The 19,544-nt window shown below is 35.3% G+C and overlaps 1 protein-coding gene across 1 annotated transcript in view; it reads left to right on the forward strand.

Moving 5' to 3' along the window:
• Nucleotides 1-19,159, forward strand: part of CFAP54 (cilia and flagella associated protein 54) — a 113,708-nt gene extending 94,549 nt beyond the window's left edge. Inside the window, exons 58-69 of the mRNA XM_065663998.1 lie at nt 114-269; nt 1,466-1,574; nt 3,518-3,623; nt 4,374-4,466; nt 4,979-5,120; nt 6,773-6,973; nt 8,208-8,416; nt 11,448-11,597; nt 13,273-13,379; nt 14,166-14,355; nt 15,721-15,798; nt 18,999-19,159. Of these exons, the coding sequence (XP_065520070.1) occupies nt 114-269; nt 1,466-1,574; nt 3,518-3,623; nt 4,374-4,466; nt 4,979-5,120; nt 6,773-6,973; nt 8,208-8,416; nt 11,448-11,597; nt 13,273-13,379; nt 14,166-14,355; nt 15,721-15,798; nt 18,999-19,118 (1,661 nt within the window). The 3' untranslated portion in view covers nt 19,119-19,159. The remainder of the gene's footprint in view (nt 1-113; nt 270-1,465; nt 1,575-3,517; nt 3,624-4,373; nt 4,467-4,978; nt 5,121-6,772; nt 6,974-8,207; nt 8,417-11,447; nt 11,598-13,272; nt 13,380-14,165; nt 14,356-15,720; nt 15,799-18,998) is intronic.
• Nucleotides 19,160-19,544: the final 385 nt, after the last annotated feature.

Below are 19,544 nucleotides of genomic sequence, written 5' to 3' on the forward strand. Positions count from 1 at the left end.
CTTTAACAGTATTTGCTCTAAGAAAAGTTGCTTCTTTTTGCATAAATTGGTTTTCTGTTAAATAATTTACTGAGAATTGTCCTTTTTTTTATTTATTTATTTATTTTCCTTAGGACGCACATTAGCTGAAAAAGTAGCTTGTACACCTGCAAGAGGAGACCCACTGCAATGGCTAGGTGCTCTCAAACATTTAGAATCAGCATTGAAGCTTTGCAGAGCATCTGCAACTGAAAGAATAGATCTGGAAGCTGAACTTCTTTTTCAGATAGGTAAATAAAACCCTGTTTGTACCTCATGAGAGCCTTTCTAGGCAACGTTAATGCATGTGGCCTCTCTTAAAAAAGAGACATTTTACTGTAAAAATAGAACAGATTGGGATATTTCTCACCCTGTCTAGCTGTAGATCTGTTGCTTGTGTTTAATATCACAGCAGCATAGTTCAGGGTGCATTATGCAACAACTAATTTCAAACCTGCAGAAGAACTTCTCCCACCTCTATGTTATCAGGTGTCAAAGGGTATAGCCAATGTGATTAAGGATATTGTAGAAAACTAATTAGCTTCTTTGCATTAGTCTGAACTAATGATGAGAGGCTTAGAAAGTGTTTCTAATTGATTTAACAAAGCTAATGAATTACACAGTATTTAAATTTGGATTTCAGTGGCATTATGTTTTGCACAGGAGGTATTGGTTTGTTAAGACCCCAGCCAGAAAGGGACTCAAGACTCTGTAAATTATGTCCTAAAATGCTATTTATTGGAGTTAACACTATAAAGAAAAAGGATTGTGTAAATAATCTTATGGCCTTTCAGATGCTGAAAACCCCAAGTTGTGCTGTATTGAATCTGCTTCCAGTCAGGGTGTAGCCCAACATGCAGATCCTGCCTGTGGAAAGGTTGTTTCCTTTTGGTCTTTTGAGCTGTTAGAGGATTTTCTTAAATGAAAACAATTCTATTCATCATTTCTACTTTCAAACAAAAAGCATATTCACATAAGGACTTCTTGCTGCACTTTCACAGAAAGGGTGGGTGGTTATAAGTGGTACTGAGAAGATGCTGCCAGAAAGCTCTTCTGTGACAGCTAGCTGGCTACATTTATCCTGTGGCTAAGGGATGTGCACAAAACAACACAGGCCTGAAGGCTATACTGTATATGCAGCATAGTGCAGCACAGAACAGGACTGTGCCTGTACATTGACTCCTCCATGTACAGTGGTCTTCTAGTTACAGTATCACTACACCTTAGGAGTCATTATGATTCCAAAGGTTGATTATTTTAGCTATCCTATGAAGTAATTTGCTATTCAAGCATCATGCATTACCTTTTAACAAACCAGAAAACATTTTGCTTATTGGGAAGAGAATAGATAATACACTAAGTTGTTCAGCTTTTCTGGAGGTAAAAACATGTTGGGTCTTAAACATATAAAAATCCCTTGAAAATCTGCTTTCTATGTCTTTCTTAGGTAAGGTAGAACGCCAGATAGCTGAAGCAAGCAATAACAAGTCATCTCAAGCTGTTGAAACCCTGATGGAAGCTATAAAACTCAGCCAGCAACACGATCAAAAATTTGAGTAAGAAACTAGCTATATAATTTGCAAAATAATTTTAATCACAAATTAATACAGGTTTTTGATCATTTTCTGAGATTTGGTGTGGGAATTCTATTGTGAAGCATCTTTTATGTTCTGGATATTTTTCTTCTATGGCAGTATAGAAGAGCTACTTATTTATTCTCTTATTTAAAACAAATGCTGAGAACATTTAAAAGCATATTTTAGAGTATACAAACTTATAGTTTTCTATTTCCAAATTTGTACCCTCTCTGTCAACACCAGGAACAGAGTTATCAATTAGGGAGGGATTTTATTCATCTTTCAGAAGATGAGCTGTGGTCTGCGCCCTTCCAGATAATAGAAATCCAGCTTGAAAAGGTTAGCAGCCAGAAACAGTCAGTAGAACAGAGGCAGAAGGAGCATAGAAAATGTGTTTGTAACAGATAGCAGGACAGTGACTTTGGCATTGGTTATCAGTGTAGATGCCTGAAGAGCTGAGCCAAGCCAGCCAATAAATTCTGTCAAGCAACTCTGATACATTGGACTTGAGTATTTTTATTTTCTTGACCAGTCTTAATGACTAATGTGCCACGTCTGGTTACAGACAGTGTAAAGGCAGCAATTTACATTGCTTGTTTGGGTATCCTGTTACTTAAGTTAATGAACCAGAACTCTGAACACAGAAGCAGTAGCATAGTAATAAACCTCTACAAACAGTCAGCATGATGGAAGATAGTACAGAAATGGACTGTGGTGATGTTTTGCAAGTTTAATTTGCTACACTTATTTAATTTGCTACTGATTTCCTAAAAGAACATACAGCAACATCGATGGACCTTAGCTTTCTTATTTTAGAGAACTGAACATCCCAATCTTCTCTGGTATCTATGGGATTATTTAATTAAATAATAAATAATTTCTTCACGTCTCAAATCCTTTATTGTTAGCACGACTAGAAAGTTAACTAAATTGTCACCAAGTGCAGAACTTGCTATCCTCCCAATTAGTTTGCCCTATTTAGAACTGTGCAGCACTCTCTGGCTTTTGTATTTTGCTTTACACAAATCATACCAAAGCTGGAATTTATTGTGCTATGTAAACAGACAAGTTTGTGCAATATGACTCTGTCAATAATAGTAATTACATGAGCAGGAGTTAGTTGCTATACTTAGGAAAGCTAATTCCTAGGGGAGATCTGGAGAGATCTCCCAAGCCAGGAGGAGCCTGCATAAAAAGGATTTCATAAACCTATAGGGAATAGAAATGACAGAGGAGTTCTCCAGATATAGTGGTTTTTAGCAATTTGATGAAAGTAATTCTGCCCCTCTGCTCTGGTAAGAACCCACCTGGAGTACTGCATTCAGCTCTGGAGTCCTCAGTACAGGAAAGACATGGACTTGTTGGTGTGGATCACTGTATAATTAAATAATAAATTATAATATAAATATATTATAAATAAAAATATAATATATATATAAATAATATATATATAATATATAATATATATAATATATATAATATATAATATATATAATATATATAATATATATAATATATATATATAAATATAATATAAATAATAAATAATAAATATTTTCACTCATTCTTGAAAGAGTTTGACTGAAGACCCATATCCAATTTCAGCCATACAGGTTTCAGGGAAATGAGGGCAATGGGTATATACCTTAACTTGAAGAAGGAAGAGGAACTCATACAGATTCTGTACAGAAAGATCATTTCCCTTGCAGAATTACAGTTTTCTTACTAAATGTTTGCTATTTATTCATGGAATATTTGTTGCACATAATGCAACTTATATTTGACATACACTTTAAGTAGATGATGAGGGCTGAATGAATGATTTATTTGGTGAGACTGTCTAGTCTTATGGAGGAGTCTGTTATCATTGCAGTGCTTACTTTGATAGGAACAATGATTGATCTGTGTGTTGTTTCTTACAGGTTAATAAGAAGATCATACCTCGAAATAGCACTATTATATTTGCATTTTGCCACAAATAATGAGGATGTGTCATATACAGATAAGACGGTGCCTTCCAAATCAAATGTATGTTTTCTATCTTTTGGGTAGTTGCCTCTTCAAAGCAGGAAATATATTTCTGTTAGAACATCGTGTACCTTGCCAAACTTCTACTCACAGTGACTTATAAATCATACTTATACTGAAAATCCTACCAGAAAAATCACACAAAGAAATCGTATAGTAGAACAGAAGAATTTTGTCTTGTTTGATGTTATTTTTCATGTTTATTGCATAGAATTATAACATTTAAAATACTTTCTGTATAAAACAATAAGAAACAGAACCAACAGTGTTTTCATTTCTGATTATGTACTAATTAATTTGTACCCTGCAAAGAAAACATCATTCACAACTGATTTTTAAGTGCCAATATTTATACTTTACCAGATTTGAATTTTTTAGTACAAATCTGTATGACAGCATGAGGAATATAAATGCCACGCTGAAGTGGCTACAAGCCATAGGCTCAAAGTATAATGTGTAACATAAGAGGTAATGAAGATTCCAGAAAATGGAAAATTATAGCAAAACTGTGTATTGACTATAGTTTAAGCTGCTCTGAGAATATTTATAAGTAGCAGTCAGGTAGTATGCTCTGGATATTTTTTTTTTCAATTTTAGCAATTAATCATGGATTTACAATCAGTGCTGATTTTTATAACTTGCAAATGAAACAATAATTCTGTAAGTAGGAGGATTTTTTTTCCTGTATTTAAAATATATTTTACCATAATAGAGTTAGAATCCTAATTATGAACTGATGTATAATTTTAGATCTCTTCTGGAGAACTTTCTTCTCCTGAGGAGTATCCAAAATCAGAAGGCTACAAAGTACAAGCCTGGATTGCAGTAAGAGCAGCTACACAGGTTGGTATAATGTTCTAAAGAGGTAATTTTTATTTTATTTTATCTCGTGCTACTTACACAAACAAACAAGACAATGCAAACAAGAACAAGAATTAAGGTCTCCTGAATTTTCCGGCATGGGTCTTATGTGAGGAAATTAAAATTTACACTGTCTGAGTAGTACATTTAATCTCTCATGGACAGATCTGTCTCTGTTTGATTCAGTGCAAATAAAAGAGCACCCTACCTGATACATCTGTACATGTATTTGACATGTGGGTAGACAGCAGTGGCATCCAGATGAGGATATCTGATTTGAAATCATTTATGTAATAATTAAGCTGTCAGCAGTAATGATTTATTTAAGTATAGTATGTACTATATGTCAAAGAGAAACAGGGTATTTCCTGACTTTTAAAAATATGGAATATGGAGTAATTAATTTTTTGTCACCATCTTGCTATTCTCAGACTTTAAGATCTACGTAAATATTGTAGTGAACTGGTTCTGAATAAAATAAATATTATTTTTAGGTCAGTGAAGCTGTGCTTGATTCTCAGCTATTAATTGGAATGAAGAGTATTAAAGAACACAGCATGAAGGATGCAGTGCAACAGAAAATCCCAGAATTTGCTTCCATGGATCTTCTTGCTTCATACAGAGATTTTTTGTCTGGTATTCCTTTATATTTAGTAATATTTGAACATTAACAAATAAATTATATATGTCATGTAACCTAGTAATACATTTAATATATAATTTTCATTTATGAAAATTTATAAGTCAAATTTGGAAAGTAAAAGCAAAGTAAGTTATCTGCCTGGATACTGTATTCTAAAATTCAAAGTCTATATAAGAAAAAAAAAAAAGCACTGTTTTTCTTATCCGATGGATTAACATTTAGAGATGCTTCCATTAGCTTGGTAGAACTTTGCTTTTGCCTGGTTTGTTTCCAACTTGTGCATTTATTTTACATCTAATGGGGTTGATGAAATGGAAGCTTTTGATTTAAAAATAAACCAGTAGAACTAGGAATTCTGGGATATTGTTTACCAGATGTTATATAAACACTAAGACACAATATCTGTGTTTATTTTTAATGTGGGAACCATTAATTTGGTGATAAAATTTTGGTTCAGTGGCTTAATTTCAGTCATCCCAAGTGACTGACAAAGATTGAATTGCTCTGCAATCTGTTGCTGGCAAAGCTGAGCAATGTCTGCTTACTGTACAGTGTTCAAACATATGTGTCTTGATTGGTTTATGAAAACAAGTGTTATATGCTAAGACTTTCCATCAATCTGATTGTTTTGTACTAGCTCCATTTGCTTGTAATTACAGATCATTTTTTCTTTTAGCAAATGCAGCAGGTGTTTTTCCTGATAGTTCTGTTAGGCAATACAAATAAGAATAGAGAATGTAGAAAAGCAATAGTAGGCCAAAATATATAAAGGTAAACTGAAATGGAAATTATCAGCACAGCATGCTAAATATTTTCTGTAAAACCATTAGTGAAACACATTGTTTAAGTTTCATCTATAAACAATGTGGCCATTTTAACAAAATTGTGGTTTTACAATTGACAGTTGAATATCAGGAATAATGGAGACATTCAGATTTTGTAGAAGCACACATAATTATTTTCTGGAAGTTTACTATTAGGAATTACTGTAACATAATGTTTGTCCAGTTTGGAATGAGAAACAGCAGAATTGTGTAGGCTTTTGAGGAGCCGTGTACTAATGCAGTGAAAAGAAAAATGAATAGTGATAACTACTGATATATTTTTCCTCTTTTTCGTAAGTGTAACTTCTAGGCAACACAAAAAAAAAAAAAAAAAAGATTATTTTTAAAAGTCCATACTTAAGAAAACTTTTCACTGATAATGTGTTTAATATCTAGAAAGGGCTGCTTTGAAGCTAACAAAAAACATTGCAGAGTATGTAACTCCCTGTAAATAATTAGGAAGTTCAACTGCTGTCATTAGGACTGATGACTGTTACTATAGTTTTCACTTAGTAAATATCTGCTATTGAACAATATATAGAAATAAGGAGTTTAATTTAAATTCAGACAGAAAGAGCAAGAGAGAGCACCTTGCTCTCCACCCCTTTTAGCTTCTTGAAAGAACAGTCTTGAGAAATAATTTCTTTACCAGTTCAACTAATATTAAAGCAGAATTGAAAGAATTTTCCTCTTAACTTAAACAAGGTTCACAAGCTACATTTTTATTTACAGATTAGTCAACTCCAACACAATGCAGAAATAGCTTTTGAAATGCAACCATTCTCTTAATGTCTGATGTTGAACTGTTACTGGATTTGCAGATGGATATAATGTTATCTCTGAAAGTCCCAAAGCATTTTCTACTGAAACCGAGCAAATCATAGAAGACAAGCAGAGCCAAAGTGAAGGAACAGAAAGTCTTGTCACCAAGGCCAGACAGAAGAAACAGACAATAACATGGCTTCACTTAATTCGCTACCATAACTATTTAAAAAGACTTTATAATACAAATCTTCTATTTGGTATGATTTTTTTCTTTCTTCTAGAAAACTGCCATAGATAAGTTATTGTTCCTGGGGCCAACAAGAACAAAGGCTATCATCTGAGATAGTCTCATTTTGAGTTCCTTTAAATTGTATAAATGCGAAAAAATCTTCACTGAAATCACGACTGATTTTATGTCAGTTTACAAGTGCTGGAAGTGAAGATAATAACTTTTTTTAATAATTATTTATAAGCCATCATGATACCAGAAAAACATCTCTCAAAACTTAATTTCTTTTACTATATCTGAAGCATTAAAAAATAATAATAATCTATATTTATTTTTAGTTCTAGGTATACCAGTCACATCAGAAAGAAATATGTTCAGTTTGGAGTCCTGTTTATGAGAATTCAGTATAGTGTAAATGGGAAGTCTGAGCATTATTGAATGTGTTTTGACTAAAACCCCAGATGTTATGTACATACTTGGTTTATTTCACTGTAAACAAAAGATGGTAATGGATAGGACCTTTCAAGCAGAGTAAGAATACATGAATTTCAGGGCCCTAATACTATCCATCTATATCTGATAGCCAGCTGCTGGATACACAAATGATGACCTTACAGCTGAGAACAGAACTAGACTGCACATACAGGTGCTGCCTAGAGAGAAACCTGGCATCTCTGAAAGTTGTAATTTCAGAAAAGCTTGGCTTTTTTTTCCTTGCAGCAATAAATGAAACTGAAGTATTCTACCTCACTACAGAACTATAAGTACAGTAAAGTAACTACAAGTAGGTGTCAAAGTGTACATGTATATCTCAGCTGAAGTTACCAGTGATGGAGCCTATGGAGCAACTCAACTCATCAGCTACTAGCTGTCTAAATTTGAGGCTTAAGAGTTCTTAAAACTTCTTTTGACTGTATTGAATAAATACGCATTTATTCTAATGGGGGTTTAGACATCTAATGAATATACTGATTATACATCCAAATTCAAGTATCTAAACCTCAAGACTGCACCTACCGTTTTATTCTTGTTTATAATGCCTAGAGCTTGTTTCCTAATCAGATCTCCAGTGAAAAACTTCAATGCAAACAGCATAACCTAGTAATATTTAAGCACAATCAGTATACTTGTTGGAAATGCATTTATTTGATACTGAATAGTCTTACGTATTTTACTACACTTTCAAAATTTGTGAATGTTGAGTAGCTGTAGAAACTTTACTTTTTAATGGCAGATGATGTAATAAAAATCTCTTTTCAAAGCTGCCCCTGCCTCAGGACCTGGATCATTTTCTGCAAGAGATGGACAACTTAGTTCTGTTTTTGACACAGGGATTGTTCTACGCATAGCAGAAATGCATTCCTTTCTTAAAAAGTATTTGGTTCATTATTCAGTGTGTTGTCTTGAGAATTTCCCAGAAGAGTTACACGATATAGAATTGCCACTTGATAGGCCAGCTGATTCTTCAAAGGTACTTGTTTCTTTTCTGATGTTTCAAAAAATATGTATTATACTTGCATTTCACTCAGATTCTTGCTAGTTCCGATGGTGAGATTTCTGAGAACACTATAGAAGAGTGAAATTCATTATGCAGAGGATCAGCGCAAACCCAAAATCCTGAGGAAGCAGTGAGGGACATGGCAAATGCAAATATCCTTGTGTTAGTCATTCCTGCAAAAATTCTCTCTATCCCATTCCCAGTGTATTTAGACCCCAAAAGATTAGACAGAATGATATTTAAGAAGATTTTGTTACTTAATTAAGTTGGCTGTGTTATTTGGTAGGACTGAGGCTTTTAATCCTGTAGATCTCCATGTTTCATACCAAAAATGTCCTCCCAATGTCACCTGTATGTACAAGTATCTGTATTATTAATTTGGCCTATAATGATTTTCAAAAAATGGACAATTTATATTTCCTCAAACTGGGTGTGTGCCAATTTTTTTCACTGACTGTCAGCTGGCTAGAAAATCAATCTTTTCAGATCTCTGGCTCGCAAACAGCCTGTTTGAGCTTTCAAATACAGGCAGCTCACACTATATTACTCAGAGAAATTTTGATTTGGAATTCTGGAGTCTACTCTGACCCTGCCACATGTTTTGAATATTGAATGAAATTTGTCTTTGAAGAGCCAATGTAAAAATAATTGTCCTCGAAGTTTCTCCATTCCACTTCTCACATTAATAATTATCCTAATACTAAAAAATTAAAGTGACAGGTTACTCTCAATAGTTTATCTTTTACCTGCTATGTTCAGTATTAGATAGATACAGGGGAGCCCTGAGGAGTGAGAACTTGGTATCTTATAAAAATGAATTAAAATACTTTTGTGAAAGTAGCTCTTCCAGAGTTGGTGAACTTTCTGCAGTGTTGGACAGCATATCATTACTCATTTCCCAACAAAGAGCTGACTGTGAATAAATTGTAAATATATGGTATGTGACATTTATAGAAGCCATCGTATATCAAAAAATATTTTACTCTGTCTAGTCTTTTTTTGACATAATTAGTATTACACTGTCCTAGAATAATAAGCTTCAGAGCTCACTGTCATATTCATGACGGGTGCAAGCTGCATAATCATGTGTTAGCTTCACTGTTGTAGACAGCTAACAAGCATAAGGCTCTTATTTTTTTTCTAAATTCTAAGCTTCACTGATTTTTATCACAACATTTTTAGAAGCTTTATTCAGAAGGCTGTGTTATTTTAAAAATGCTACTGTAATTTGATATTAGGATTTTTAACAGTACAAATAGATAAAGTTTTTGAAAGAATGATTTTTATGTAAAAGGTTTTCACTTGCACACGTGTTTGTAATTCTGTTTTTTGAATCTTGAAGTATTTTTCAGCTCTGTGCGCCCTGTTGCATTTTGCATGCTTGTTTTTGTATTCTACTCCATGATAGTACATAGTACTGGAAACACTTAACTAAGACAGTTTGTTGTTTTCAGGCTTTTGAGAAAGTTGAATAGATAAATATTTTCGTACTTCATTCAGCAACCCTCCAGTTTGGCAACAGCAGTTGTAATATCCTTCCTCAAAACGTTTCATTATAATGTAAATAACAAAAGATGCAGTTTAGTGAAAAAGAAAACATACTACCTGTTTTAGAAAGAAATCACAAAAATGCACTTTTAAAAGCTCTAGTTCAGGGGCATGGAATAAATTCGATTATCCCCACCTTCATATATGTGCTTTCTCATAATTCTGTTCACATTCCATGCTAGCAGGATAGTGGGTGATTCATCGCCAAACTAAAGATCCTGAATGTAGAAGATCCCTGTAGTGGGTGGGTGATCCATGCATACCTCATGGCATACCACAGGTTATGGCTGCTGTTATCACTGCCTCAGTGTTTTGAGTCTGTGGCATGGATCATTCCCAGTTAATTGTCCCATGCGAAACTGAAGACTATCCTTATGCTCAAATTCATGACTTCACCATGCATGGCTTCAGATTTATCTTCACTTCTATATTTTGATGTGAGATGGGAGCTGGCTTTACAAGTAAGATTATGTCACTGTGAAAAATCTACCAGCTGGGTTTAGTGTCCTGTATCAGTCATGAGCAGTATTTTCTGAAAATGAAGTGGTTAAAATTCTCCAGCTTTTTTCAGCAATGAACATTCAAAACTGAACTAACTCTCCATGCAGCTGTCTTCAGTGCCCACATTTTGGAACCGGTCATGGAGACATTAACGTTTTCAAATACTTTCAGCATTGCCCCACATTGTCACTCTTTGAACTTCTCTGCTTTTTGCAGAAATATGTAACACTTTAAAAAGTAGAAAAAGTACGGCACTGTTCAGCCTTTAAATCAAATATTTTATTTATTTATTTATTTTAAAAAGCTTTTATTCATTAGTAGATATTGGTTTACAATATTTCTCCATTACTTCCCTGGTAAATGACAGCCAAACAATAACTATTCGATGAATAGTTGCTAACTTTTGTAACTAATTTTCCATACATATTTTAGTAAATGTGACATATTACAAATCCTCACAAATTAAGTGACTGACTTTTCAGAAGGTATCACCCTTTGTTAGTTGCACAGCTAATAAGAAAACAAATAGGTAAATACAAATAAAGCATTAGTTTAACATTCCAATTACTATTTTAATTATCAGTATGTAGAGCCAAAAAATTACTTTTTCAGCACTACATTTTGTATGGTCAGCATGTCAAGTATTGTCTTGCAGCAGAAAAAGTCATGCCATAAGGAAGATAAGTCAAAGGTAACAATTCTTGTTACTGTAGATGTCTCTAAGTCAGCCCAGAGGTCCTTTGCATTACCTCTGAAATGTCTCATCATGTGAATTTTGAAAAGCCTTAACCTGCATCCTGGTCAAGTGGGCACCTTTTAAAATTACCCATTTACCTAAATAAGCATGCATTTATGTGGGTGTGAAAGTCATACTGATTCTAGTAGACACTAGATTCTAACAGATTTGGCATGTTACACTAGAAAAAATACAACTCAAAATCTTCTTCTGTTTCAGGTGTCTCTGGGAATATCTTCTCCAGTTTCTGTCATTGCAGAAGCAGAGCATCAGATGGAGAGTAGGGCAGCAAATGCTAAAAATAAGGAAATTAACATTCAGTGGTACATTCCTTCTCTGGCAAAGCCATCCAACGATACAGAGACTAAGGTATAACTGCACCAAAACAGTTCCTTAGGTACTGGAACAAATTAAGTCTAATTTCTAATGAATATTTGTGTTATGACTGATCAGCTTTTTAATTGAATTATACATATGCTGATTGGCAAGCTGGACAACAGCTGTGCTGCAAAGCTGGTATGCAGGACAAACAGAATGCAGGTGTTTTGTACAGTTTTTTGGTGGCAGACCAAAGAAATACTTTGTTGACCATATAATGCTTCCAGGCCATGTTGTATTCACGCCCGTTGAGGATTCATGATGTCTTTGAGACCTCCACTTTGTTAAATCTGGTTAGAGTTGACAAATGCATTCAAACAATGCTGTTTCGTGGAAAGCTGTTGGAAAATCAAAGATACATTTATACAGGGAAAATGGGATCTTGTAAACCTCATTTTTCTAAGAAGTCAGACTAAACATGAAAGATGAGAGAGATTTGAGCAACAGAAAAAAGCAGCAGACTGAAACATGGAATTTGTTTTATTTTAAAACAAGAGAACAGCATGTATGTAAAATTTCTGCTACTGCAGTAGAAATTCATGGTCAGATCAGATCAGTATCAAATTTTCCACTAGACTGTTTTCTTCTCTATTAGTAAGCCTAGGAAAGAGAAAGCTGCATGAAGACCTCATAGCAGCCTTCCAGTATCTGAAGGGGGCCTGCAAGGATGCTGGGAGGGACTCTTCATCAGGGACTGTAAGTGACAGGAAAAGGGATAATGGCTTCAAACTTAAACAGGGGAGATAAAGCTTAGATATAAGGAAGAAATTCTATACGGTAAGGGTGGTGAGGCACTGGAACAGGCTGCCCAAGGAAGCTGTGAATGCTCCATTTGTGGCAGTGTACAAGGCCAGGCTGGACAGGACCTTGAGCAGCCTGGTCTAGCGGGAGGTGTCCCTGCCCATGGCAGAGGGGTTGGAACTATATGATTGTAATATACTTTCCAACCCCAGAACCATTCTGTGATTCTATGATAGAAGCCCTGTGAAATTAGTACATATTAGATACTTTTCAATATAGTTTTGCAGGTTACTTTATCATGACCTTACAGATCCTTAGATGCAGAGAGAACTCGTTAAAACATGTAATACACAAATGCTGTACTCTTGACATTCTTCATGTAGTCAAATTATTCAGGGAAGCATATTTTCAATTATAATAGAAAACTATTTCAGTGAAAGATAAGAACATTCTATTTCATTTTCTTGTGCTCTTATACCGATACAGCTTTTTTAGATTGGTGAGTTATCTGACTTAAACCTAGTATGAGAACAGCCATGGACAAAGCCATATAGCACATTTAACTAATTACACAGGGCCTTGGGAAATTCAGCCTACCCGAACTTAGAACTCTGAACATGAGCATAAGTGGAATTGATTGACCAGGATCAGGACAACACTGGGATTTTGATGGTGACTCTGTGGGGTATAATTAAGTTTTTAACCATATAAATTATATCCATAATTAAATTGCTTAAAAACCTATTAAAACTGACGATATCACAAATTCATGTGAGTCCACACTCTCCCCTTTTTGGAAAGTCAGTTATCTAAGTCTTCATCAGTACACTGTATTTGATAGTTACTGTAATCTAGTATAAATGAAATAGCTCAGGTCTATGATACCCTACTGCATTACAGCTCACTGATTCAATCTCTTTTACAGGTTTTGCTGCTTTATGCTTATAACACAGAGCCTGTCAAGATTAGTGACATCATGAATTTCAGTTCAATGTCTGTATTTTCAGGCTACTTGTGGATTCCATTGTCTAGGTAATAATCACTGACTTTATCCTGTTATTTCATGCTATCTTAAAGATCAGTCAACCACTTGACTTAAAAAGCTGTAAATCCTTAAAACATTTGTTTTCTCTTTTCAGAGGTTCTTCACCATAAAAACTCTTAGGTGTTGTACACAGCATTAAACCCATCCAGCATATGCCTTTTCAGTACATTATCATTTTAGTTTTGATTCTTAAAGAACTGAGTAAAATAGGCTCATTACATTACACTGGCACAGAAGCTTAAGAAAACACTAGCAAATCTAAGAAGCAGCCCCAGCAGTCATTTCCATCCTCTCACTGGATCAGCTACATTCTCCATCCCATATTACAACTCTGAGCATGCAAAAATGTTTCTCATTTTTACCCTAGACTCAGACTTTGCTTTTACATCCCGTGACATTTTCCATTACATCTTCCTTGTCATCCATCTAGCCTCAGAACTTTTGGAAATGCTAATCAGATGGAGGGCAAGGAACAAAGGGGCAAGAAAAGTTGGAGCCCCTGCCACCCTTGTGCCGGTTGGATGAGAAAATCTTTTCCTAACAAGGCATTCTGAAAATACTTCTTCTTTCCATTTTTTATGCAGAAAGCGAATACATTACATATTTCCACTGTCTTTAATGGAAAACTTCTTTTTGTAAATTTATGAGTTTAGTCTTGAAAGAAAATGTAGAACATAATCAACATATGATAAAAGCGAGGTCAGTTTAATTATAGCCCTCAAACATCAAATATTGTTATTTTATAACAGCAACAATGAAAAATCTTCTTTCAGAATTATTTGTTTACGGAGGGAACTATCTAATCTGAAACAGCAAGTTGAGGTGTTGATACAAAGTTCTAAAAGCTTGTCTGCAGCTTCAGAACCCACATGTTTCCTTGAACAAAGTGAAAATTTGGAAATAACTCCTTCAAAAACCACCGAAATGAATTTTGCAAAAGTGCATCTTGATGAAAAAACTGAAGTAAGTGAGATCAGCTCTGTTCTTAAATATGTCTGACTTTATTCAAGATGTGGTGAAATAAATGACAGGTAAGTTAGAAGGCAAACATAAAAGATTAAAATTCCCTCACCCCTTTCAAGCACTGTTGAAGTATTTTCACTTTTCATTTAATATTTAACTCTTTCTTTTCCTTGTATATTGCTTGTCACTTTACAAAAATATCAGGCATCTTCCACCTTCCACTTGAAAATAAAGGCTACATCTTCAAGTAGATAGATTTGAAAATTGATGCCTAATTTAAAATACTCTCCATCTGGAAATGCTTGGCAGAGTGTTAAATTAGTATGGTGATCAACCCAAAAGTGCTTTTAAAAAATCATTTGCACATCTCCAATACAAAATGGGCAGTGATGGTTTCTGAAATAAGAACCTTCTAATAACGTTATTGAGACAGGACTAAAACTGGCAGTGAATTTATTTTCATTTTCTCTATGCCACCTTCCTCTTTTCTTTTTATTAGCAAGGCTGAATATGGTCCACAACCAAATAACTTCCCCCATATCCACACACACAAAAGAGGTAATTTCAGAATTTTCCATGTGGTCTGTTTGAGATAATGTCATTGGAAGAGAATGTTGCCACAGCATAACTGCTGCTTGATAAATGCCAAGGCAAAATAGACGTTTATTTTCAAAGTGGGAGACATTTATCATATGACAGGATTCTCTTTATATCTATTATATGAAATGATTAATGATGTAGAGGCTGTCATTTTGTCTGATGGATGCTGTGAAACAGTGACAATTGTGCACTGTGCCATTATTACGAGGCTGTATTTTGACCAGCTTGGAGAACAAACAATGTTTTGGCCTATCACAGTGTTTTCAGGGGGGTAGACAGAGCCATCCTTTAGTGGGTGCTTCTGATTACCTGAAGGGTTTTGCTCAAACTTCATTAATATTTGTCAGTAATTGGAAAAATAATGTTTAGAATACTAGTAAAATTCACATGCCATGCATTATGCATGTATAAATGTCATCTTGTCGGAGTGTTTATTTATAACATCTTTAGTAAACACATAGCAAAAGTATGCTCACTCACTGGATTTAACGCTTGCACCAGGGTCAATTTTGCCTCAGTTGAAACTGCAAGTTAGGGCACTGTAAGTATAAACACAAGTTAGGGCACTTGTGTTTATACAGCAAATGCAACTATTTGTGTTGCAGAAAATTTATATTCATCAGCTAAGGTTTATTTTGTGGTAAATTCAATTAAAATAACCTAAAACTTGATTGTTCTGAAAAATGTTGTAAGCTAAGTAATCTGTTAGCTTATCCAAGGAGACTGATAGTACAGCATTAGATTTGTCTTGTTTTATACTACTAGGAAATGGCCAAGAAGTGTTTATCTGAAGTCAAAGCACTGCTGTCTATTGTTCCAGCCTTGTCCTTGCCAGTGACTGAGGTATGCTTTTCTCTTTAATAGTAAAAATCTGTTTTCTGAAGTAAAACATTTGTTCAGTTAAACTAAAACATGGATTATAGTATTACGTTATCTTCCCATTTTTTTCTCATACATTGTTGGGCTTTCCATTTGGGTTTTATTTTTTTGTGTTTACAGATGAAATACAAATGTGTATGATTGCAAACTATGAATATCTTCACTGTTTATTAGGATTACCATTTTGTACTTATAAAACTGTATTAAAAATTAATCTCACTCACAATGGGTTCATCTAGATTATTCTCTGGTCGTTGTTTGCACAGACTGTAGTGAATTTCCGTTGTACAATTGCCAAATGTAATTTCCTTCCATCTCAGTGATTTTATAGTTATTCAGGCTTTCTTTCCATTTTCTTTAGCTTTCTCTGCCTTGCCCATGACATGTCCTGAGAGATGGCGTGCCATTTTTTGGTCTGTGCTATTGTATTCTTGTTACCAAGTTGTAGTCAGTATCCCAGAGGAGACTATGGGAAACACCCTATGGCAGGCAGCAATAGTGTCAACTGTTCTCAGTCACGCTAAGGATCAGGAGAGGACCACAGCTACCAGGCCCCAAGGAACTCCAAGGAAGATTTTCAAATCCACTGTGACATACGTTACACACTGCCCAGTGACACGGACAGTGGGATTGAGTGTGCCCTCAGGAAGTTTGCCCATGACACTAAGCTGTGTGTTGATGGATATACTGGAGGGAAGCGATGCCATCTAAGGGACCTTGACATGTTTGAAAAGTGGGCCAATGCCAACCTCATGAGGTTCAACAAGGGCTGAGAAAACTGAGGCTGTTCAGTCTGAAGAGAAGGCTGCATGAAGACCTCACAGCAGCCTTCCAGTATCTGAAGGGGGCCTGCAAGGATCCTGGAGAGTTCTTTACTGTGAGGGTGGTGATGCACTGGGATAGGTTGACCAGAGAAGTGGTAAATGTTCTATCCCTGGCAGTGTTCAAGGCCAGGCTGGACAGAGCCTTGGGTGACATGGTCTAGTGTAAGGCATCCCTGCCCATGGCAGGGGGTTGGAACTCGATGATCTTAAGGTCCCTTCTAACCCTAATCATTCTATGATCCTACATCATACCCACTTCCCCCTCACCACAAATCCTCAAACATCTTGCTTGTAATTGTTCACAATGGCATTATAATGTACAAGGCATCCACTGTACTCTTCCAGTCAGACAGCTCTTCCTGCTGCAAGAGAATCCCGAGTTTTATCTGGGAACAGTTTGAGTAGCAGCCTAACTGTAATGCTGTCCTGTGCATCCTGCAGTCTGGTACATAGGAGTGCATACTTCCCTCTTATGCATATTGCACCATTCTTGTCACCCCTTGTTATCCATCCTGAAGGTCTCTCCTAAATGACTCCCAGACCTTCATATCACTGCATCTGGATTTATCAATGCATAAAAATACACACACACTCATTCTCCAAAGCTACACTTTTCACAGTTCCACAGAACTATCTTCCATGGTACAGAGATTTGACAGATACCTAGGGACAGGTACAGCTCAGCTTTCATAGAATCACATGGGTTTCCTGGACCTGTTTTAAATTCTCGTGAATCCCTCTTCACTTTGCCTGCTTCTATTTGTGGGTCTACGATGAAAGTGAAGGAGCAGATTAACTGTTGTACTTTCAATAAGAATACGATGTTAACTGCACTGCTTTATTCAGGGTAAATGCCACAACAAGCTAAAATGATCAACAGGTGGAACAATGGGCTTTTCATCACAGAGTTTCAGATAGAGACTTCAAAATGAGATTCTGTTAGATACTGCATATTTGGTTGAGCAAGGGAAGCCTAATCCTTCATGATGCTGAGTATCTTCATTCTTCTCTGATGCCAACAGAACTTGCAGAGAGCTCAACACTTCATTATGTATAGCGTATTTCTACGTAGTATTTCCAAAATTCCAAGCAAGCTGTATGTGTGCATTACCCAATCTTCTTGGCTAAAGGCGGAAAGATCAAAGTGGGACTATAAATACCATAGGGTAATACATTCCCTTTGTATTCAAACATGCAGGAGAAGACAGGAGATACATTGCTTTTATGTAGCTTTACATCATGTTTCCCCACATGCACTTTTTTCTTGCTCATCTTCTTGTGAATTAATTGGACAAAGTCAGTTCTAATTTATGATATTTGTTTTCTCATTCTCTGAGCTGTCACACTTTAACTCCTATCATGTTTCCAGCTTCTCTTCTTTGATTCTCTTTTTTTCTGTCTGTATGTTCTACAGTGCTTTTGATCCAGCAAGTGGAAAAAGTGCATTTTTATTGAATTATTCATTTAAAATTATCTGACTCTTCATGTTTTTAAGAATAAAAATTGATCAGCTGGCTTGTTTTTAAAGCTACTTCATGAATAGTTATCTTCTTCAGGGAAATAATAAAGTATAGTGTTTGGCAGTTCCAATCTTAAATTTTAATTTTATCTATAAAATAATTGCATTAAAAATTAACATCTCTAGGCAGCTTGTTCCAAGCTTCCCAGTTTTCCTTAGTGTTTAAATCAGCTCAATAGTTCTCCATGTCCATGGACATGTAATTGTACCTGGCTAAGGATGTCAAAAACAATTCTTCAAATACATCAATAATAAAAGGAAAACTAGGGAAAATGTGGGCCTGCTACTGAATGGAGCAGGGACCATGGTGACAAGAGGATGCAGAGAACGAAGAGATAATGAATGCCTTTTTTACTTCAGTCTTTAATGCTAAAGCCAGCCCTCAGGAATCCCTGACCCAAGAGACCAGCGAGAAGGTCTGGAGAAAGGAAGTCTTTCCCCTGGTTGAGGAGGACTGGGTTAGAGATCATTTAGGTGACTGAGCATTGGAATAGGTTACCCAGAGAGGGTGTGGAGTCTCCTTCACTGGGGATACTCAAGAGCTGCCTGGGTACAATCCTGAGTTAATGTGCTCCAGGAGACCCTGCTTGAGCAGGGATGTTGGATTAGATGACCTCCAGTGGCCCCTTCTAACCCCAGCCATTCTGTGATTCTCTGATTCATTAACTACAAATTTCAGTTGAGGCAATTAATATTTCTAACTTATTCATTGGTTTTAGGTCAGAAATCTGGCTTTAATATGGACATATTTGTATACATGTACTTTTTGGTAACTATAAGCTTAACAGTTATTTTTTCCTGTTTTATTATTTTTTTTCCAGATCCCATTTGATGTTACTTTGCAATCGATAGCAAGTTTGGAAGCTATGTTTGATCCTGCCAATGGCTGCATAATAACTGAAGAAAGTCTTTTCAATTGGATCATTTCTTTGTTTCACTAAATTCTATTTTTGCAATTTAATCAGTTGCTGAGTGCTACAGATTTAGACTTAACTTCTTGTGTTAATGAAACAACCTCATTAATCACACTAGGGTAATGTGTTTTAGAATTTTCATTTTTATCTCATTTCTAATGATTTAAAATTAATAGTTTAAAAAATTAAAATATATTTTTAGGAATTAAGTCTATTAAATGTAGTTCCTTAATGAGAGGATTAAAAAATTGATTTACTCAATCATCTATAATTAAGCGAGTTTATTGGGGGTTTTCTAGCTTCTCAGTAGTTTCTTACTGTTTAGAACAGCTGCATAGGCTTGTAGCCTTCAGCATCTGCTAATAGATACTGCTTTTTCCCTGAAGTTTTATTCTCATCAGCAATTTAATTGCTTTTGCAGTTATTAAAAGTTGGTTTTATTTCTGAGGTTGA

The sequence above is a fragment of the Lathamus discolor genome, chromosome 1 (genome assembly GCF_037157495.1).
Source record: "Lathamus discolor isolate bLatDis1 chromosome 1, bLatDis1.hap1, whole genome shotgun sequence".
NCBI lineage: Eukaryota > Metazoa > Chordata > Aves > Psittaciformes > Psittacidae > Lathamus > Lathamus discolor.